The 22,684-nt window shown below is 56.0% G+C and overlaps 1 protein-coding gene across 1 annotated transcript in view; it reads right to left on the reverse strand.

Annotated features, from left to right (window-relative positions):
* Positions 1-16,516, reverse strand: part of CACNG4 (calcium voltage-gated channel auxiliary subunit gamma 4) — a 57,561-nt gene extending 41,045 nt beyond the window's left edge. The window contains exon 1 of the mRNA XM_043585070.1: positions 16,246-16,516. Coding sequence (XP_043441005.1) covers positions 16,246-16,465 — 220 coding nt within the window. The 5' untranslated portion in view covers positions 16,466-16,516. The remainder of the gene's footprint in view (positions 1-16,245) is intronic.
* Between the last annotated feature and the right edge of the window lie 6,168 nt (positions 16,517-22,684).

Below are 22,684 nucleotides of genomic sequence, written 5' to 3' on the forward strand. Positions count from 1 at the left end.
AGCACCATGTAAGTGTTTGTGCACACGTGCTCTCTCTTTTCCTCTGTAATATACCTGATTAACCAACGGCTCATTAAATAACTACTTAAATAGTGTTAAACCACAGCTGTTATGATGATGAGATGAGATGACATATGGAAAGTTCTGAAAAGGATACATTTAGTGCCTGGTACACAGTAAGTGTTCACTAGATGTTCACTCTTACTTAAAAAAAAAAAAATCGTAATTTGGATCCCACGCAGAGAAGTAGGAGAGAGAGTGTGGGGTGGGTAAGCAGGTGAGAGGAGAGGGCCCCAAGGGCACCCAGGGCAGGGAAATGCTGGCCTGACACTTCATGGGCAGCACAGCAACCTGTGATAAGTGGGGAGGGTCTCCCGAGGGTCTCTGGACCCCAGCCCCTCCCAGAGCGCTCTGCACCAGGAGCCATGCCATGAAGGCTTGTTGACTGACAGCCAGAAACGGTCTAGAGAAAACAACCAGGTTTAACCACAAAGAAAACAAACAAACAAACAAACAAACAAACAAACAGAACCAGGTGAATTTCCTTCCCGATCCTTCAGAGATGGGAGGACTGAGGGTGGACATAAACACCACTTCCAAGAGCATAAAGGACTTTTAAGGGCGGAAGACGAGGGCTTTGTTTTCAGCTCCAGGAAAGACTGCGCGAGAAGGAACAAACATCACTATCAGAGGCGCAGCGATTTTGATGAGGATCAAGGAATAATCGTTCCGTCTAAGACTGGGCATCTCAGCCTTGGGCCGCTGGGCTTGGGACCTCATGTTTGCCTCTGGGCATCATCTTGCACCGCGATCTTAGCTAAGCCCGCTGCCAACGGCTAAAGACAGCACTGATGAGCATCTGGCCGCAGGGACCTCTGGGCACTGACAGGCATCGCCTGGCATTTGAAGGGCCAACTGACTCACTGCCCCAAAGAGCAAGGTGGTAGTGTACAGGTCACAGTGGGAATCGCCTTTCCTCCAGTATTTGCCGCGCAAAGACTTTTTCTAAAGAATTTACACGAACGGAATTGGCAGTGGAAAATATTGGAGACAGAAGAACCCTTTATTTTAAAGCATTTTGAGGACTTCTTGGTGCAATGAAGCATGTCTAAACTTGCCATGGGGGGATTTTTTGGAAAAGGGAAGAGAAGGGGAGAGGAGGGAGGGGAGGACAGAGGAGGGGAGGGGAGAAAAGAAAAGAAAAGAAAGGAAAGGAAAGAAAAGAAAAGAAAAGAAAAGAAAAGAAAAGAAAAGAGAAAATTCTGTTCAAATGTCACTCGATTCAGATTTTTATTTTATTTTATTTTTTTTTAATTTTTTTTTAACATTTTATTTATTTTTGAGACAGAGAGAGACAGAGTATGAACAGGGGAGGGTCAGAGAGAGGGAGACACAGAATCTGAAACAGGCTCCAGGCTCCGAGCTGTCAGCACAGAGCCCGACGCGGGGCTCGAACTCACGGACCGCGCGAGATCATGACCCGAGCCGAAGTTGGCCGCCTAACCGACTGAGCCACCCAGGCGCCCCTGGATTCAGATTTTTAAAACCTTAGCCAGCCTGACTCAGGCAGAAAAATTCTCCCAAAGGAACATTGCATGACACAGCTTTTTATATGAAGTATTTAATTTTACATAGGTGATAAAAGTTTGTCAAAGCATCTATCTGGGTTTTATTTTCTTTTCGCTCACTTTTGGGGTCAGTTCGGGTACTTTTATGGTATGAGATGGCTTTCTAGGGATGGAAAGCGAGTGTGTAAATTGTGCTGGTGGGAAACAAAATCTCAACTATGGACAGCTCACAGAGGCTTTCGTCCAGGAATCAATTTGGTTAGTAGTCAGGGGTGGCCTGTGATAAAACACTGACAAAAGGTGACTGGGCATGATGGCGGGGAGTGTGTGTCTGGATGAGCTGAAGAATAAAGAGAACAAATACCATCAATGCCGAATGAACCCACGTACCCATTCATCTGTCTGAGGGCTGGAGGCTGGACCCGGTGCTTTTTAAATTTAAATATCAGGTTTCTATGTTCCCCGCCACCCCCTGCAACATAACAGAAAATTTGAAAAAGATAGAAGGAGGCAAAAGAAATCACGCCTAGTTCCCACGACCACTACGTTAACATACTGGTGAATTTCCTTCCAATATCTTGTTTCTGGCCTCCTAGAATAAACCGAGCCCTACTCACATCTACTGTACCAGATGACCTTTCCAGGTTCCACATCTATGGGTTTTTGACTCACTCAATTTGCTACTTAATAGAATTCTCCCCATGTTTAATAAACCTCCCCAAAATCACAGACTTAAGAGAATACATTTTTATCTACTAAATGCCTCAAGAACTTTCAAAAGTCTGCCTTGAACAGAAAGTAGGAGAGAGTTTGTGTGCTTTAAATATGGCACACTCTTGGGGCACCTGGGTGGCTCAGTCCGTTAAGCCTCTGACTTCAGCTCAGGTCATGAGTTTGTGGGTTGGGGGCTGGAGCCCCACATCGGGCTCTGTGCTGACAGCTCAGAGCCTGGAGCTTGTTTCGGATTCTGTGTCTCCCTCTCTCTTTGCCCCTGCCCCACTCGTGTTCTTTCTCTCTCTCAAAAATAAATAAATGTGGGGGGAAAAATGGCACACTGCAAAGGGAAAGGGGAAGAAATAGAAATACAAGGCAGAAAGCAAGGAAGGGAGGGAGGGAGGGAGAGAGGTGGGAGGAGGGAGAAGGAGGGAGGGAAGGTTGGGGGCTAGGAAGAACAAAAAGCTTGGGACGGGTGGGATGCTCAGAGAAGGGGACCCACAGGTTGGCCGGGTGGGTGTGGTGATTATGGGGACAGTGGGAGTGGCTGCAACCCAAACAGGGACCCCCGGGACACAGCCACCAAGTAGGAAGAGGAACTGATCCATGTGAAGGCGGAGGACAGGCCAGGGGCCAGGACGCACACCTCCCGGAGGGACCGAACCTCAGGGCCACGGGCCACAAGGGGCCGCCAAGGTGGAAGGACAGAGACCCTGCGCGCGGTTAAGCAAACGGGACTCTTCGCCCACCAGGCATCTGGCCTTGCCTCACACGCAGGAATCCGTGGGCAGAAAGACAACAAAAGCTATTTTTCATGCAAGAGGAGTTGGACATCAGGAAAAATCAGAGCCCCTTTGTCTGACATGCCAAATTGCTGAAGCGAGAAAATGTCTCGGGCGAGGGCTCAGATGCGAGCCGGGAACAGCATGCTCGCCCAGGGGAACCCGGCCGTCAATGTGCGCTTGTTATCGGGGCTTTTCAGAGCGAGGGCCGGAAGCGAGCGCGGGGCGGCCTCCCCCCATCGCGTGGCAAAGATGAGCTGGTGACACGGCCTTGGCCGGACTGTCTGGCCCCTGGAAGGGAGCCTGGGTGTCCTGAGATGTCCCCGAGGAATCCTCAGGGATCCGTGTTCTTCTCCTTGCTTGTGCTTTGGGGTGGGGGCTCGGCAAAGACTCTCTTCCTCTGAGACCCATGCTCACGGGTGCTGGTGGGGGTGGGGGGGCCCCTTCCCGTGGCCCCCACGTGCAGGGCATTCTCCGGGTTAGTAAATGCCAATCACTACCAGGCATTGCACACTTTATTCCTGGCTCATCCCGGCTCCTGTGTGCAAATCTGCACCGAAGGTGTTGCTAACACCCCATTCTGCAGAGAAAGCAACTGAGGCTCACAGACACTGTGAAATGACCGGCTGGTGGCCCCACAGCTAGCAGGAGGCGGAGCCTGGCTTCAAACCCCACTCACCCCCGGGATTTGAACCCTCTGCCCCGCCCCCATGCCCTCCTTCCTCTCCAAGAGGCCGCTTATAACAGCTGCTGGGTATTTCAAGTCCATTGTGAAGCAGATGTGTGTGGAACCCCGCGTGTATTTTCCTCTCTGGATCCTCCTGATGACCCCATGAGGCAGGTCTGGTTAGAGTCCCCAGGAGGAGGACCCCACATCCAGGTGTGGTCTGATGCTCCCCACACCCTGCCCTGTATGATGCCGCCCTCTTGCCTCCTGTGGGGTTCCCCGGAACCAGAGGGTAAATTCCCCAAGGGCTTTCTGTACCACAGTGCGAGCACGAAGCCAGGCACTCAGCATATGCCCCATAAATGCTTAACAGTGACGGAGTTTTAAGGAATACTGCCCTCTAAGGCAGCCCCTGGCTTTGAGTAGCATTGGGGGTGGCCCTTGGAAGAAAAAAAGACAAGAAACAGGTGAGGTCTGGTTCCAGCACCCACCTCCGCTCCCCACCCCAGCCGTCAATTTCAGTGCAACCCCAGGGCCCTCCAGCACCGGCTTCCCTGTCCTGTTTTTCTCATCAAAGCCTCTTCTCAGGGCAGAAGGACACTCGGGAGAGGCTGTGTCATGTATGGGGTCCGGTGCAAAACGAAAAATGCGGACCCTCTTGTTCAAGAGTGATCAAGAATTCAAGGAGGGTGTCAGCAGAGCTCTGAACACACAGACGAGCTCCGAGTCCCCAAGTCCCCAGCCCTCGAATACAACCCTGGTGACAACAGTCATTTCACATCCTTTGCACACGACCTGTTACTGGGGTCTGGATTTTTCTAGGACAGTCTTGATTTTAAACGGTCTGGATCTCCCCCCTGCCCCACCAACTCCTCAAACAATCAAGGAGTGTTGAAATTTCAGGATCTCCGTAACACCTCCTGTGTTACGTCTTACAGCCTCGACAACAACAGAAAACCTGTTGCCTGCTTTTTACCAAGTTTGGGTTCAGAAAACGCAAATGCCACAGCGCCATGGGTCCCGTGGGGGAACCGAAGGCACCGAGGTTCAACATTGACAGCCTGACATCCCATCACAAGGGGGCACTGTTTTCATCCACCCAGCAGATGATTTCCACATCTGTGTCTCCGGGCCCGCCCCGCCTCATCCCTGCAGAGTGGGGTGGTCCCCCACCCTGTGCACTCAGTCCTTCCATGTCCAGCTCTCCTGTCTCCAGTCCCCCTAGGCTCCTCCACTTTGGTTCTGTGTCTTGGGGAATGGCTCCACTGCCTGGGGCGGGTGTCTATCATTGTATCCCATTTTACAGATGAGGAAACTGAGGCTCCGAGAAGCTAGGGAATTTGCCCAAAGCCGCAGGGAATGCAGGGTAGAGCAGGATTCGGATGCACGTCTCTTTGACCACCTTCGCCAGCCCCCGTCCTATTAACCATCACGTGGACTTGGTCCAGATATCACCTTCCATCACTGTTTTCTTCTGGACAGTGAAGCTCCCGATGGGGGCTGTCAGAGAGGCCAGTGGGGCCGTATCTGCAGGGTTCGGACATCGGGGAATAAGCATGACTTGACCACAAGTGGGTTGCGGGCCTGTTGAAAGGTGGCAAGCTGGGGAAGGATGTCATCTGATTACAGATTTTTAAAAATTTTTTTTTTTTAACGTTTATTTATTTTTGGGACAGAGAGAGACAGAGCATGAATGGGGGAGGGGCAGAGAGAGAGGGAGACACAGAATTGGAAACAGCCTCCAGGCTCTGAGCCATCAGCCCAGAGCCTGACGCGGGGCTCGAACTCACGGACCGCAAGATCGTGACCTGGCTGAAGCCGGACGCTTAACCGACTGCGCCACCCAGGCGCCCCTGATTACAGATTTTAATTTTTTTTTTTAATTTTTTTTCAACATTTATTTATTTTTGGGACAGAGAGAGACAGAGCATGAACGCGGGAGGGGCAGAGAGAGAGGAAGACACAGAATCGGAAACAGGCTCCAGGCTCTGAGCCATCAGCCCAGAGCCCGATGCGGGGCTCTAACTCACGGACCGCGAGATCGTGACCTGGCTGAAGTTGGACGCTTAACCGACTGCGCCACTCAGGCGCCCCCAGATTTTAATTTTTTTAATGTTGATTTTATTTTTGAGACAGAGACAGAACATGAGCGGGGGCGGGGCAGAGAGAGAGAGAGGGAGACCCAGAATCCAAAGCAGGCTAAGCACCGAGAGGGTGGGAGAGGAGTCGTGGAGAGACCACACTGGCCACCAGCAGCACATCTGACACGTGAGCAGCCACCTGCATGTGGCTCCTGGCCAAGGTTGCCAGGGTGAAAAGAGGCCAAGCCAATAATGTTTCCACGAAAGGCTGCCTGAAGTCCTGTCCCCTCTGCAGTGCCTCTGTGGGAACCGCCACTGTGTGTTAACAGCACCTTCCCAAGTCTCTTCTTCACATGACCCTGGGAGGGAGGGGAACAGACAGAGGGATGAGGCAGGCAAGAGGGAAGGAGGAGAAAGAAGGGAGGGAAGGGGAGGCAGAAGAGATGGAGGGAAGAATAGGTACCGTTTGCCCGTTTGCCAGACAAGCAGATGTGAGGCTCTAGGAGGTTAAGGGACAAGCAGAAGACGGCTCAGATGATCAGTGCCAGAGCTGGGATCAGGCCACGGGTCTCCTGACTCTCATTCCAGTGTTCCCACAGCCCAGCAGCCTGTCCTCCTGCATCACAGCCCGGATCCCGCCACCCTGGAGTTCACGGCCGTGGCCCCATTGCCTGCCAGGAGGTGGGAAGGGGGGACGCTCGGCCTGGGAGGCTGCCATCCTCGCCACGGGGACCACCTTGACGGCAGACCCTATGTCGACTCCTAATTGAGATCCCCCCGGTTCCGATTTCATGGTTCACAGCAGCCCCTCGGAGCGGTTCTGCCTCTGCGAGATGATGGCACCACGCCGTGCTCTCCACTGGCCCAAACAACCCCAGGGAGGCCCAGCGTCTCCTACTCCCAGACCCTGGGGGCCGCTGAGCGGACCCGGGGCCTCGCTCAAATCGGCTGCAAACTTTTTTCTTCTGGGAACATCTCCAAAGTCCGGGACGCATGGGGATAGGGAGAAGGCCATCCCGCCTTGAATATCTACAAGATGCCAGGCACCTTGAAGGTAATTCTGCACATAACCCTTGGAAAGATTTCCCATGCGATCTTTGCAACGATCCCAGGGGCTAATATGCCCACGCCCCTGTCTTACCATGAAGGAACTCTACTTTAGAGGTTGTCTGACAAGTGGCAGAGGCTGGGCTCAAACCCGGGTCCGTGTGACTTCGGGCTGGCCGTCCCATGCTGCCACTTCCGTGTGGCCTAATGGGGGCCCGAAGGGTGAGCTGGGATGAGCATCCAGCCCTGCGTCTCTCCCCGGGGGGCGAGGAGGTGACAGAGAGCAAGAGCGATGGCAGGTGAGCCAGGGAGGCCGAGCAGCTGTAGTTAATCGGTTTTCTCCCAGGCTCTGAGCTGGGCTGGAGTCAAGAGATTCCCCACGCCCACTCCACACTCTCAGAGACGGGACAGTGGCCTGGGAGGAGGAGGGACACCTGGAGAGCACTCTGGAGTACCTCTACCTCTGTAGGCTCTGCGTGGTGAGAGGCACAGGAGGGTGGATGTTGTGTGACAGGCCTCGCTTCAGGTCGGCAATCCTTCGAGGTGGGGGAGGGGGGAGGGCGGCTGCAGTTAAAATCCAAAGCTGGGCCGCCTGGCTGGCTCAGTTGGTGGGCGTTTGACTTCGGCTCAGGTCATGATCTCACGGTTCGTGGGTTCGAGCCCTGCATCAGGCTCTGCACTGACCGTGCAGAGACTGCTTAGGATCCTCTGCCTCTCTCTCTCTCTCTCTCTCTCTCTCTCTCTCTCTCTGCTCCTCCCCCAGCTTGCACCCTCTCTCTCTCAGAAATAAACAAACATTGAAAAACAAGTTATAAAATCCGAAGCTTTACGAGCCGGTGCACAAACTCTGCGGCTGGGGGCATACGTGCTCAAAGAGCCCGAGGAGGGAACTGGGGCTTGCTTCTTGGGAGAGGCTGGCTTGAAGGATGGACAGAAGTCGGGGGTGGGGGAGAGTAGTGGGGTGACAGAGAGATCCTGATGTTTAGGGTAGCAGAAGCTATCAGAGGATTCTTTTGACCCAGGACCCCAGCAGGGCGGCTCCCAGGGCCCATCCCGGCCCCAGGGAAGCAGGAGGGCAGGAGGAGGCCTGATGCCAAGGCCACTTGACGCCAAGTATGGAGTCACAGTCTGCCGTCTGTGAGTTGGGGTCATGCAGGGGAGGTGCTGTCTACTTTGCAGAATCCCCGGAGCTTCCCTCAGAGGGTCGTCTGGACCCCAGCCCTGTCCTGACACTGTGGAGTGCCCTCGAAATGCAAAGGGGCAGGGATGGCTAGCATCCAGCGAGAGATACAGCTGCCGGGTGAAGGATGACCTGCAGGCCTCCCCACAGCCCCCTACTGGAGGTTGGCACTACATTCATCTGGCTCCTGGCCTACACTCGGGAACCTAGTGGAATACAGAGGCCAGGGGCAGGCCCCGAGTCTCCCCAGGGCTGTCCTGACGAGCATCGTGTTCGGGGAGCGCCTACTCCGTACGTGTGCACTGGCCACTTTCACATCTGCTGTCTCATTATCTTATTTTCCGGACACATGAGCGACGCAGAGAGGTTAAGTAACCTGCCCAAAGCTGCACAGCTACCTGGGAAAGCTGGGATTTGAACTCAAGTCTTCTCTCCCCCAAACCTGGCCTCCTGCCTCTACCCCACGCTGCCTTTTCAACAGAGTCTATTAGGATGGAACAGAAGGGTACATGGAATTCATTTGTCCCAGGCCTCTGTAACAGAGACGATCTGGCTCCCCTTCAGCAGTGATTTCGTTTATTATGTGCACACTGGCACCTTACAGTTGGTCACGCTCTCCTCTCTGTCCCGGCCCCAGGAAGTTCAGAGACAAGCATGTGGCCCATGTCCAGCAACACGGGCCGGCCTTTGCAGCAGGCACTCTGTGTGCTCAATCGGACTCAACCATCACCTTATTTTCCTGCTCTTGTCTCTACTTCCGTCCTGGTGCCTCACCTACTTTGCTTTTTCTTTTCTTTTTTCTTTTTTTTTTTTTTAATCCTGTCCCTTTCTTCCTTTCTCTGTGTTTTGGTTGGAGGAAGAAGAACTAACCAGGGGAGAATCACGTGATGTCATTTTCACAGCTTTGAAACGTTTTTCATACGGAGAAATTGATGCGTGAGGAAAAGAACGTCTCTCATCTGGCATCATGTCCTGACTTGCCGCTCAGGAGAGATGTTCTCTCGCAGCGCCTCCCGGAGCGCCACGGGGGTGAAACACAAGAATCGCGGGGGGCCTGGGCCTGGCCCTGGGGTTAGGGCCAGTCTGTTCTCTTGGTGAAGCTGTTCCCGGGGATCTGGCCCGTGCACACGCGTCTTTATTGGAGTGTGTGTTTGTGGGTTAACTGTGACGGAGCCGGTGAGCTGTGCCGACGAAGCCCTAACCGGGCCGCCCCCACACCCTCTCCTGCTCCGGGGGCTGTTACGAACGAACGAGCCAGCCGCCGTGTGACCTTGGGTGAGTCACTTTGCCTCTCCCGCCTCGAGTTTCCTTTGCGTCTTTGCTTCTAGCGTGTGAGGATCGGGGCACCTGAGCAGTCCCATCCCCAGTGTGGACACATGCTGGGGTGTCACAGGCAAGGTAAGGTGGGTCACCTGCAGCTAGTTATCTTAGGAAGAGAAGGGAAGTGGGCATCACGGAGGCAGAGGCCAGCTCACCCTGCCAGGAGGGTTAGGCTCCCTCCACATTTGTTTTCTCGAAGAAAAGAGAAACAGGTGGAACTCCTACCGGCTGCCAGGAACTGGGTCTCTCCCTTCTCCCCTCCGAAATGACGAAATGACGCTTCCTTAGAGCAATGGTTCTCTGCAGGGGGTTGATTTTGCTCCCCCCCCCCCCAACACACATGCCCAGGGGACATCCGGCAGCGTCTGGAAGTATTTGTGGTTGTCACAGCTTGGTGGCGAGCGGAGGGGGGGTGGGGTGGGGCAGGGCTTCTAGTAGGCAGAAGCCAGAGAGGTTGTTAAACATCCCACACCACGCAGGACGGCCGCCACAACAGAGAACGATCCAGCCCAAAATGTCGGGGTACTGAGGTTGAGAAACCCCGCCCCCGTGGTGAGGGGTAGCTGATGATGAACCCGAGCCCGAACCCTCGGGGCTGTGATGACTCATGGTGGTCCTCCCGAGTTACTCTCCTCGGTACTTTCCAGCATGCCTTTTGGAGGTGGGCATGCTGCTGGCCAGTGCCAGATGTGGAACCCCGAGGGGTAAGTGCTCGGTTTCCCTTCCCGACCCTCCTCTTTCCTCCGGATGCAGCACCACTGTCCCGCAGCTGCCGTGGCCCCAGATCCAGGCTGCATCCTGGATTCCTCACCTCCTCCTCCCCATCATTCTCTCCACTTGTCCCCATCTCTGCCGCCGCCACTTGGCCCCAGGCCGCCAGTCTGGTTCTCCGCAACCATGACCAGACTGGTCTCCTGGTGGCCTCCCCTGCCTTCCAGAATCTCCACTCTCCACGTGCAGCCGGAGGATCTTCTAAAATCATAAATCAGATCACTTTACTGTCCTCCCCGAAACTCCCCAGAGCACTGATCCTAGTCCTGATCTTGAAGCCTCTCCTGAGCCCCCACACCCCCATACCCTCACAAGGTGATGGAGCCTTGCCCAGCGTCTCCTGCCTCAGGGCCTCAGCTTGCCTTTTCCTCTCCCTGGAAGGTCTTCCTGCAGTCCTCCAACAGCTCTTTTCTGTCCTCTTGACTGACCGCAGCCCTCCCCAGCCTCTCCCAGCACACCCTCACTCTGTTTCCGTCCTAACCCTCCCTAGTACCCGAAAGTGTCAGCTTCATGGGAATGCTGGCTCCAGGAGCGCAGAGACCGAGTCTATGCCGTCTGCGGCTGTGGCCAAGAGCCTCACACATCTGACACGGAGCGGGTGTTCAGTGAGCATGTGTGGAACAAAGGAATAAATGAATGGATGAATGAATGAATGCATCAATGAATGGAGCCACCCAGGCGCCCCAGGAGACTTATTTTAAAGCGTTGCTGGTTTCCTACTGAGCCTTGCTGAAGCCCCTCACACGGGGGTTCTCCGAAGCTGGCTCTGTGGTGAGGCCATTGAATCAGACCACCAAGATCCCCAAAGTCGTCTCGCTAGGTCGGCTGGATCTAGTTAAAAGGATATGGTTTTCTCTTACAAGAAGAGAGGAAGCAGTGAAGAACAAAGCAGAGCATTAAGGGAAGGTAGACAACAGGACTGCCAGGACTCCTGCCTGTATGACTAGAGAGTGAGCACCTGTTAGGGAGCAGGGACAGGAATGCTCATGTTCCCCTCCACGTTCATATGTTGAGGCTCTAACCCCCCACCCCCCCGCCCCCCGCCCCTGCCCCTGTGGGATTTGGAGGTGGGGCTCTGGCGGTGAGTGACTAGGTTTAGCTGAGGTCTTGAGGGTGGGATCCTCATGATGGGATTTAGCACCCTTATTAGGAGAGACCCAAGAGCTAGCACTCTGACCTGAGGGCAGAGTAACTAGGGGACCACCTGCAATCCTGGAAGCCGGCGCTCACCGGGGACCAAACCGGCCGGCACCTTGATCTTGGGCGTCTAGCCTCCAGAACTGTAAGAAATAAATGTTGCTCAAGTCACTGGGTTCATCGCATTTTGCTCTGGCAGCCTGAGCTAAGACAGCCCCTTACTTGCCCCTTCCCAAATCTGGGTGGTTCAAACAAAGGACATCCTCTGGTTGGTGGAAAGCCAGGCTCATCAGTCCGGCCTCCACGGTGATCCAGACAGAAGACATTCTGTGATCCTCAAGAGCTGTGATCATCTTAAGCCTCATAACCTCCATCTATGAAAGGCAGATAATATTCACCTCGAAGCGTTGACCATTGCAGGAACGAATGTAGTCCTGCCCAAAGGTCAGCCCTAAGGGATGGCTGTTATTATCAACACCGGAGGGCAAAGGGGAGCCCTGGGGAGAGGGGACTAGCTGGGGAAGGCCTGTTCTGGCTGCTCTCACTTGCCTGGGCCTCACTGGACAGGCTGCCTGTGGGTTATCGCAAGAGAAAATGAAAGCAAACACAGGAAAAGTTCCCAAACTGGTGCCTGGAGCGCAGTGGGTGTGGAAAGGGTGTTATTTGAATCAAAAGCTCTCTGAAGGGTCCTATGTTGGGAGTTTAAGGCCAGCACCTGCCTTGAAAGGGTTCCAAGGGCCCTGGAGGAGGAAGCCCCGCCCCCAGGCCGCTGGGCAAGTGGGCGGGGACTGGGCGGGGCCTCGGCAGGCAGGAGCCCCCCGGGGAGTCCCCTACGGCTGTCCCATCTCTCCCCTGGCCCCAGGGCGCAGTACTCATGGTTTCTTTTTCTCTGTGTGCCATGTTATGAATTCAGTCTGGGTACACTGGTGTGAGAGATGCTGCCCAGGTGAGGGAGGTGGACATGACTGGGACATAGGACTCTCGCCCTCAGGGTGGAGAAGGTCGAGAATCTCTCTGCACCTTCTCCCCAGCCAGTGCCCAGGACAGAGCTGGCACAAAGCAGGCACGGGGGTCAGCCTGGTGTCAAGGCTGCCACCTTCAGGCTCTGACAGAGCTGTGGGTGTCTGGGGTGGGGGGGGCAGCTTCATCTCTGGGGAGCTTGGGAGGGGAGGGGAGGCGCGGGGCTGAGGCTGAATTTTGCCAGGACCAGAGTCCTGATGGCAGTGCGGTGTCTGGGTCCCTCATGGACCCTGGCCTCCAGCGGCCCCAGCGAACACCCCAGAGCTAACAGGGGGCATGGAGGCTTGGGCATGCTGACATTCGCTGCTGCCCTCTGGGCCCAGTCACCTCCCCTCCCGTGTTTCCATGAGGTTTTCGTTCCCAGCACACATTACGTGCCCCATGACTCTTGCTTTCCACTCTATACCTTGCCTGATTGCAACACGCATTAGAGCTTGAACAAATGCTGCTTGGTGATACTTTTGACAGAAAAGTCCGCAAAGACTTATTACTCCTTTCCTATGTCCACCAGCCTGGGGCTGAGTGTCGCCAAAGACACAGAGGAAGAATGAGGTGGGGTCTTGGGAAGGGTGGGAGCAGGAGGCTGATTGTGACGAGGATGGGCTAGTCCAGAATGTGGTGGAAGAAGAGAAAGAGACAGAGACAGAGACAGAAATAGACAAGAGAGAAGAGGAGAGAAACGGAGGGAAGGGGAGAGGAGAGGGGAAGAGGGGAGGAAAGGGGAGGGGAGAGGAGAAGAGGGAAGGGAAGGGAAGGGAAGGGAAGGGAAGGGAAGGGAAGGGAAAGGAAAGGAAAGGAAGGGAAGGGAGAGTATGTTATACAATTTGGGCATCACTTGTACATTTTCTCTTCTGAATGCCTTCATGCTGCTGGCAGCCCAACCTCAGAGCTAGGCTCCACTGGGTAGTCAAGTACTTGGTTCTATTTTTAATGGCAACCCAGAAGCTGTTTGGGAAAGGGCAGGATGACATGGTGGGAAGAGCTTTGTTGTGAGACAAAGGCTCAAATCTAGCCCAGCAGCCTCCTACCTGGGTATCTCTGGGTAAGTGCCTTGCCCTCTCTGAGCCTCTGTACCCTCGGCTGCAGATGGGGGTGAAGACAGCACCCTCTCAGGGCTGTTGTGAACGTGCCATGTGGTAACATGCACAGGCTCAGCACGCTCGAGTATTCTGACTTGTCCGATAGACGGGCGGAGGGGTGAGGCCCGGCTCTGGGGGAGCAGAGAGAGGCCGGGGCGATGTCGGCCCTGCTGAGGCTGTCAGACTGCACGGATGCCTTAAACACACAGAGGCCTGGGCTCTCCTGGCCCAGCAACATCATTTATGGGAAACGACCGGGAAACTGAATCCGCTGTTTGTGAGTTGCCAGCAAGAGCTTCGGAGTCCCACGGTCACGACCAGGGCTTTGCGGGCTGCCTGCTGCAGCATTTCCAGTTTCAGCTCAGAGGTTTGATCTTTGCATTGTTTTCCCCACGTACAGCTTTGGGGTACTTTGCTAGAGAACAGGTGGAAATCATGCATTTGACACACAAAGCCAACACTGGGGTGACCAGGCCCCCGGGGAGTGGCTTGGGCTTACTGGGCTGCCTGGACCCCGGCCGGCTGGCAGGTGGAGGCATCGCAGACGTCAGGTGACTGTGCTTTTAGGAGATAAGCTGGCGGCTTCCACCCAGGTCGAGGGACTGTCACGATAAAGCCAGCCACAACAAGGAATCCTGAACCTGCTCTCCTAGCCCTGGGTTGTTCTAGCCTTTGGATGTGGCCTGGTTTGGCCCTCAGAACCCCTGAGCTGGGGGAGGGGGGCGGACAGAGGCAGCTCAGTTCTTACGGTGAAGTCCCCCAGATGGCAATTCCCCACCCTCCCTCTGCCAGCGGAGCCAGCTGCCCAGATCAGCTTGGGGCTCTCTTGATGAACACCGAGTGCAAACGCTCCAGGCAGCTGGCAAGATGCTAAGTGAAGCATCAATCCTAATGAGGATGAGGAATTAATAAAGGAGGCATCCCAGCCACTCTGCAGAGGCCGGGCTTGCCACCGAGGAGGAGTGAGTTAGTTCCAGTCTCCGCCGGGAGCCTGGAAGGCCTGGGGTCCACGTGTGCATCCGGGTGGTGACAGTGACATGGCTCACTGAGCCACGCAGAGCCTGTGGGGTAGAACGTGGGGGCTCTGCAGCCCCTGTTCTGTGTCTAATTCAGGTGCCGTGGCAGGTAGTGACGTGGGTACATTCTCGAGATGAGAAGAGTAGGTGTTCGTGATCTGAACAACTGCACACCCAAAATGATGTTTTTCAAAAGAAAAGAGGAAGGTGTGATCGTGGGCCCACCGATCCTTTGTGTGCCTGTGTTTGGCAAACTATTGATTGCACATGCCCGCTCCTCCAAGATACCACTTAGCCCTGGCATTAAACTCCAATTGCAAAGGGCAAGGCAGCCTCGCTTGGGAGAGGATGTGGGGGGCGGAGGTGGGCAGGATTCCTGTGCGTGCAGCCTAGGGGGAAGGAAAGGGAGCAAGTTCAACCTCGCCGAGCCGACCCAGCTTTACAAAGCCTGTTTTTAGCTGACTCCAAACGCGGCCAGGAAAAGGGCCATCTCTACCAACCTCCCTACCAACCTCCGCCAAGATCCAACCTCGCTGAACTATCTGCAGGGGCTGTAGCTGCAGTAAGGCAGCCTAGGTGTGTGGGAGAACTCCCCGAATAACCGAGGGGCGGAGTTAACGCACGGGAAAAGGTTACAGAGAAAGAACGAGGAAACTCTGTCCAAGGATATCTGAAAGGAACGCTCCGCCAACTTCCCCCACTCCTTCTCCGATCTGAAAGCCAAGCCCGAGCGGCAGACCCGTCCACAACCTGGCTGGGACCAGACCGCCCCTCCACAGCCACCTGTTAGTTCCAGTCCCGCAGCGGGGCGGGTGGGAGGCGCAGAAGTCGGGCGCATTTCGCCATTGGAGGCGTCCGGGCCCCCTCCCGCGGAGGGAGCGGTCCCCACAGTCCCGGGACACCCAATCCCGGCCCCCAGAGGCATTCCCACCTTAGAACACCTTCTCCTCGGCCTCCTCGCGCATCTAGGGGCGCAGCGCCCCGCCCCTCTTGCCCCGACGGGGTGGCCACGCCCCTCCCAGGCAGTTCTCGGTCCTCGGGTAGCCCCTGCACCCTCCAGTGTCCGGCCGAGGTCTCCCGCAGCCTCCCTGCCGAGGGACCAGGGCCGAGAGCTTGCTCCCCTAGTCGGGGGAGGGGGGCGGGGGGCCTCGGTGACGCACCCCTCCCCTCCCCACCGAGCAGGGAGGAGCGGGTCGGGGCCCCGTAGAAGAGTAGGCGGAGGAGCAGGGTCTCGGCGGCGTCAAGATCCGGCGACCCGGTTCGCACCGAGCCGCTCGGAGCCCAGCCTCCACCCCTACCTCTCGGCCCGGGCCTGGAGCTAGCGTGGAGCGGCCCCGGCGCTCCCCGCCCCCGGCCGGCCCCGCCCCAGGATGGCCAGTTCCCATAGCAATCGCACAGACACCGGTTGCCAAGCAACCCCTCCCCCTCCTCCTCCCCTCCTCTCCGGTCGGCTCCCCCCAACCCCAGCCTCCTCCCGCCCCCACGCCATCCTCCACCTCCCCCGGGGGCTCCGGCGCGGCCCCTCGGGATCGCTCCGGTCTCGGGCCGCACGCGCGCGCGTGTGAGTTTCGGCGTGTTTCATTGTGCCTGCGTGCGAGGGGGTGTGCGTGTGCGTGGAGAGTTTGTGGGGTCGGTTGAAGGGACCCCGAGCTGGTGCACAGCTGGCCGCGAGGGGACCCGCCCGTTCGCTCCGGCTCCTTTGTGTGTCGCGCGGAGCCAGTGCCGCGCCCACCCCCTTCCCGGCCGGCACCCCGGGCAGGGTGTGCGTGCGTGCGTGTGTGTGTGTGCGTGTGTGTGTGTGTGTGTGTGTGCGTGTGTGTGTCTGTGTGTTGGGGGGTGGGTGGGTGCCCGGGCCGGACGTACCTTCGATGCAGCACACCCGCCACAGCCCCGAGTGGGTGAGGTCGCCGCGGGCGCGGCGGGGCGCGGGCCCGTCGTCCATGGTCAGGTTGGTGCCGTTGCAGATGTGCGCGCTGGAGTAGAGCCAGTAGTCGGTGCCGATGGCGATGGCCATGAGCGAGAAGGCGGCGAAGGCTCCGGCCGTGGTCAGCAGCATCTGCAGCCCGCGGTCGCATCGCACCATGGTGGGCGCCTCATAGTCCGCCGCCCGCCGGCCCGGCCCGCCGCGCCCGCCCGCCCTCCTCCCTCCGCGCGCCGCTCCGGGGGCGCCCGGGCTGGGGTGGGGGGGCCGAGGGCCGGGGGGCGGCGCCGCGCTGCGCGCTCCGACCCCGCGCCCCGGGCGTGCCTGCGCTCGGGCCCCCGCCGGGGCTCAAACTCCGAGGCGCGGCGGCGAGTGAGGGCTGCGCGGGCCGCCGGGCGGGCTGGCGGCGGAGGCCGGGGGCTCCTCCCTCTCGGCCCGCCCTCCCGGCTCGGCCCGCGCCTCCGCCCCGCGCCCTCCGCGCCTCCGCCCGCCGCCCGCCGCCGCCGCGCTCCCGGCCCGCGCCCCGCTCCTCTCGGCGCCGCCCCTCGCGCCTCGGCCCCCCGCCCGGGTTTGCCTCCCCTCTCTGCCCCTCTCCGCCCCCTCCCCACCCCCCGGCCCGGATTTTCTCTTCCCCCACTCCTCTCCCCTCTCCGCGCTCGCACGCGCTCTCGCCTCCTCTCCCAGGGTTCATTCACATTATTAGAGCGAAGGAAGCCGAGGCACGGGTTCCTCGGGAGGACGGAAGGGAAACCGCGTTGCCAGCCACCTCGCTTACTCAACCCAGGACACCCAGCCTTCCCCTAGATGGCCCTGGGGACTCTTGCATTTGTGGAGTGTGACTGTGCGGGTGATGGCCCCCTTTCCCCGGTGTACATAGCTGTGCCTTTACCTGGTGATGGATTGTGTAGGCGCAATTTGGCAGTGGGAGTGTCCAAGTCAGATGTCCAGAAGCCCCAGATGTGGGTCACAGCTGAGAGACACTGCAGGCCAAGCCAGCACCGCCCCCCCCCCCACCTCCGGTCACTTCCCTCCCCCACCCGGGTGTCTCCTACCCCCACCAGCTCCTCCAGGGGACCCAGACTTTGGGGTTGAGGGGAGAGAGAGGTGTCAGTCAGAGGTCATTTGGGAAGAACGCAGGATCCCTGTTTTGCAGAGGGGTGATGAGGTCGTGATTGAAGAGAGGGATCCCCAACATGATTACATTTCTGATGGTCTATTACCTTGAGTCCAGGAACACCCCAGTTGGATCGGATTCAAACACCCAGCCCCCAGCCATTTCCCTCTTTCTTCTAGCTTCCCCTTGAATACCTTTATTTCTTTTTGCCTTTCCCTGTACACGAGCTTAACTGGCTTTCCCTCACCTCCCTTTATTGCCAGCTTCTGCCTCAAGCCCTGCTGGCTTCACTTAATTGCCTTTGCTGCTGGCACGATCCCAAACTGGACACACTCCCTTCTCCTCGGAGCCAATCCAGGCTCTTTCTCCTTCAAAACCCGGTTCCAAACTCTTCCCTCCAGGAGGTCCTCAGAGACCAGCACCTGGATGTCCCGCGTGCCTTTTATTCATCCCTCCCCGAAGTTCGTGTCTTTGGCATCCTTGATGGCTGTCCTGGACCCCTCAGGAAGAGTCAACGAGGTATACCCAAAGTTGCTATTCTTGCAAGGTGCAGTTTAAATTTCACCTCCTTACTAACACCTTCCCTGGGCCCCACTACCCAAGGAAAATTAATGACCTCTTCCTGGAATTGCTGGTCTCTCTTCCGTGAGACTGTAAGCCTTTCTCATGTCTGACATATATGGTAAGTGCTGAAGAAATGTTTGCAGGGTGAGAGGTGTTTCTTGTCCCCTGGAAAATGATAGTCTGATTGGGGGAAATAGAGCATATGAATGTGACCCAAGATAGTGTAGCCCAAGGACCAGACTGGCTGCATTGATTCATATTTGTGACCCTTTCTCCTGCCTTTGGGGTGTCTGTCCATGCCTCTCCAAAGTCTCAGAGGACAAGAGCTGTCACCTCCATTTTCCTGGCACTCACCTGCCACCTGATCTGGGGTTCTGCACACAGCAGGTGTCCGATTATGCCTGGAGGTACACACCAGGTAGGAGATGGCTTGGTCTGCTTAAGTAGGGGACCCAGAGTACCCTTCCTTACCCACTTGCACCACTCCCAACAGCCCCCAAAGCACCCCTGTGGACCTAGGGTTCCACGAAATATGGTGTGAAAACCAACAGCCTGGGCCAGCTTCTGGGCCCCTCAGGGACATCCCTCGTAGCCCGTCCCGCTTGCAGTCTTCCTCAGGGAATTTGAGAGAAACAGATGGAACCAAGATACATAGATCTTATTTATCCGCAGTTTGAAGCAGTGGGTGAGGAGTGTCCCTCAATCTTTTCTTAGGTCTGGGAGGTGACACATGGGTGGTGGGGCAAGCGATCCTGACCTCACGCTAACCCCATGGAAACAACAGAAATCTTTATTCAGCAGAGCCCAGTGGGACCGGCTCCCACCAGCTCTCAGAGGAGCTGGAGAGGAGAGGAGAGGAGAGGAGAGGAGAGGAGAGACGAGACAGCACTGGACTAGGAGGCCAAGATGTCAGCATTTCATGCTGGCCCCCCCGCTAACTAGCAGGTGATCTTGGACAAGCCGGAACCACCTGGGAGAAAGACACCTCTCCAGTCCCTGCTTTCAGAGTGATTTTGAGGGTCAAGAACAGTAGCCTTGCACATCGTATACACTTAGCGACCATTTGTGGAATCAGTAGTAAGTGCTCCCCTTTCTACTTTTTTTTTGGAGACGGTGAGCAAGACACTGTCTCGCGGTTATATATTATTACATCATCTGTTATGCTCACTGTTTATCTGCCTTACGACACCTGGGGAATCCGAGGCACAGAGAAGTTGAGTCACTTGCTGAAGTTCTCACACCTGGAAAGTCTTCAGCTCGGATCCTGATGACTTCGGGCCAGAATTTTCCAAGGACGCTCACCAGCCTCTTTGTCCTTGTCATGTGCTGCTTGATTGTGTTGTTATGTATTACCTGCTAATTTGGGGGAAGGGGACACCAGTGGGGCTTGGCGATTTGCCTTTCTATCCGTGGACACCCAACTGGCTACCTGAGATCGTGAGGGTGTAGACTGTGGAGTCACATAAGGACTTGACCGCCAGTGAAGGGAGCTGGAGCAAACTCAAGACTGTCTGGGGCCGTTCATCATGCCTGGGTGAGCACAATTTAAATCTGGAAATTTCTGCTCAGCCGGATTAGAGGACTCTGAATGGCAGTATTTAACTGCGGCCTGAGGTCCCTGGAGTTTCTCCTGTGTGACATTTCCAGGTCTGAGGAAGGCATGCGTCTTTTGCTCAGGAGGAGGCTCTGGGTTGGTCTTGTCCTGGGGAGGCTGGACACTTGACATCCTTTCCAGGGAGGCACTCAGTGTGAATTCTACTGTCGGGGGAGGAGACAAGTCGTCACGCATATTCCCACCTCTCTGGACAGCTGAGCTGGTGGAGATATTTAGACCTGTCCTTCAAAGCCATCTTTTTCAGCACAAGCCTCTGTCTTTCCCTCTCACTGGATCATGTGGGCAATTACTACAATTTTTCACTTTACTTTGGCTGCGAAGACAAAGCTTTAAAATGAGCTCAGAACCCTCCGACAATCCCAGCTCCAGGGTGAGGCAGCCGGCCGGTGGCCGTGGGAGAGGAATATGTATTAGACGACTCTCGCTGCGTAACGTGCATGTCAAAGTTGCTGAGGAAGCTGCATTTGCGGTCAGGGCAAGGAGGAAGGGAGAGGCCCTCCACCAGCGAGGACGGGGTGGGAGGGGGGACGTGGTTCCGAAAGCCTTTATTAAAAGCTTTGCTTTCCCCCTTTGTCCTCCCGAAATAATGACCTTTGTGTGGCCACTTTTTGTAATGTGCCCAAAGCAGATGGTTCTGCTGATTTCAGAAGACTTAATGGGGGAGCGGGGGGGGGTATTTGGAGAGCCAGGGAGATATTTCCGGTGAATAGACATAAAGAGTGATTTTGAGTTTCTATAGCCAAAGGTTGGGGATGAGTCTTAGAAGGTTCTGGGGCTTGGCTCAGTGTGGAGGCTTATCTGCGGCCCGTCCAAGCTGCTCGGAATCCAAGAAGAATGCCTCCAGATCCTGGTACGGACAACCTCCCCTCCATCAGATTACGCACGCCGCCGGAACGACGTTTTTCTTTTTCTTCCAATTTCAGTAGGCTCCTTTGAGGAAGAGCGCGGATCAGAAAATGCTTCTTGGCTTTGTGTATTCAAGTTTATTCCATTTCATTTGCTTATCACTTCTATCCCATTCAAGGTGGTTGGCACTGGATACACAGCCTTCTTTCTCAGCTCCGCGGTAATAAAGCCGTGGTGTGCTCACTGTCTCCACAGCAGGCCAGCCCCTAGAAGTGCAGAGGGGAAGGGAGGCAGCATTTAATGAGTGCCCTCTGTGCGCCAGTCCCTGCGTGTGCATCGTTTCATTTCATCACGGCAACGACTCCACAAGGTAGATGCCTTTGCCCCCCACTTTGTAGAAGATGAACTTGCAGCTGAACAGAGTAGGCGCCTGAGCTGGGGTTTGAACCCTGAGCACAGCCAGGGTCTGCTGGCTCCCCCGGACAGACGGTGCAGAGGTTCAGGGTCCTCAGAGTCCCTCTGCCCACATCTGCTTCCTCCCCAGCAACTCTTTTGTGTTTTTATCCTGAGGAAAGCAGGTTCAAATGACTATCAAAGTCGGGGGAGGGTGGGGAGGTTAAGAAAGAGGCTGAATCTCGCAACCCAGGTGGGATGGAGTGCAGTCCCCATTTCCTGGGTGGGTGGGGTGATGTCAGGGGCTGGAAGCCAGCCTTAGTTGCCCACCCTCTTCCTCCTCCTCCTCCCCTCCCCCCTCCCCCTCACCCCCCCACTCCTCCTTTTTGGCTCTTACTCCCAGTGCCTGTCTGGTGTTGGCCCGAGTGGCGGGCAGAAGGCCGCCCCTGCTCTGGGTTCCTCTTAGACCCCATGCTCCACCCTGTCCTGGGTTTTCTGTTTACTGTCCGGGGGAGGGAAACGCAGTGGCCTGCTGTCACTGTTACACAGGGAACAAAGCAGCCAACTGTGAGCGAAGTCCGTGTGGGCTTATTCAAGACCTGTGTGTTTTCAAACTGGATCCCACCAGGAGCTGCGCTCGGTTGCCGGCTGGGCCGTCTCCCCTGCTCGAGTTTGTTCCAGAACCGGCCCCGCTGATGAGCATATTGATATTAATGGCCTGACTTGGCCAAAGCTTCCGGCGCAGCACGCTTGATAGTTAGCCGGTTATTCTGAGAACATTCTTTTCAAAACACTCGACAGGACAAACAGGCCGAGAGGTTCCTTTGTCCACAGCCAGCCTCTGAAACTGAACCGACTCTCAAAGGATTGAGAAGAACACTCCAAGGAAGAAATCAGTGGCACAGAAGGCAGAAACATTTGAAAACGGGGGGTGGGGTGGGGAAGACAGTCAGCGGCTGTGCATCCAGGAACTAACGTGGATCATTTGTGCTTTCGCCAAAGCGGAGCTTTTAATTCCTAAAATATAACAGCCCTGTGCCGGAGCTGGGAGAACAGGCAGCGTTTCATGCAGAACTTTGCAGCTAAGTGCCCTTGTGCGGAATGCAAGGTCTGGTTCAGGGTCGATCTGGCCACTTTCTGCTTCTGAGGGGCGCTGTGCTTTTCATCTTCTGCCTCCCCGGCTCTCTCGGCTGCCCGCTGTGGGAGGGGGGCCAACGACTCTAGGCCCTTTGGAGCTGTGCTTGCTACTGAGTGGAGGGCTTGCTTTATACTGCAGATGTCTTTCTGGATCATGGATATCAATGGAATGTTTGCACTCTGTCTCCTCTGCTGGCTGTTACTCGCTCATTTTGTTATGGAAGGGCTGCTGGGTCTTGGCCGGTTTTCTCTCCGGGGCTTTTCCTTATGAACAAGGAAAGGCAAGGTCACTGGCTTCAGGGTGAGCCAGGTTTCCGGTCGTGCCGCTGTGTGGCCTCGGACTGGTGGCTGAGGCTCTCTGCACTTCTGGGGACCCAAACACCTGCCTCACGGGGATGTACAGATTAAAGAAGACACGGACCCAACAATGCTAATAGCGGCTGTTTACTGAGCATTTCAGAAGCACAGGGCTCCATTCTGAATGCTTTACCATATTACACATAACTCATTTGGTTTTCCCACCAACCCTTTGAGATCAGCATATTACCGATTTCATTCTGCCAAAGAGGTAAGGGAGGCACAGGGAAGGTAAGTCACTCACCAAGGGATGTACAGGATGGGGCCCGATTTTGAACCTCAGCTTTCAGGCTCCAGAATTCACACTTACAATTTTGATTTGATATGCACTTAATACATGGTAGCTCTCATGATC

The sequence above is a fragment of the Prionailurus bengalensis genome, chromosome E1 (genome assembly GCF_016509475.1).
Source record: "Prionailurus bengalensis isolate Pbe53 chromosome E1, Fcat_Pben_1.1_paternal_pri, whole genome shotgun sequence".
Taxonomy (NCBI): domain Eukaryota; kingdom Metazoa; phylum Chordata; class Mammalia; order Carnivora; family Felidae; genus Prionailurus; species Prionailurus bengalensis.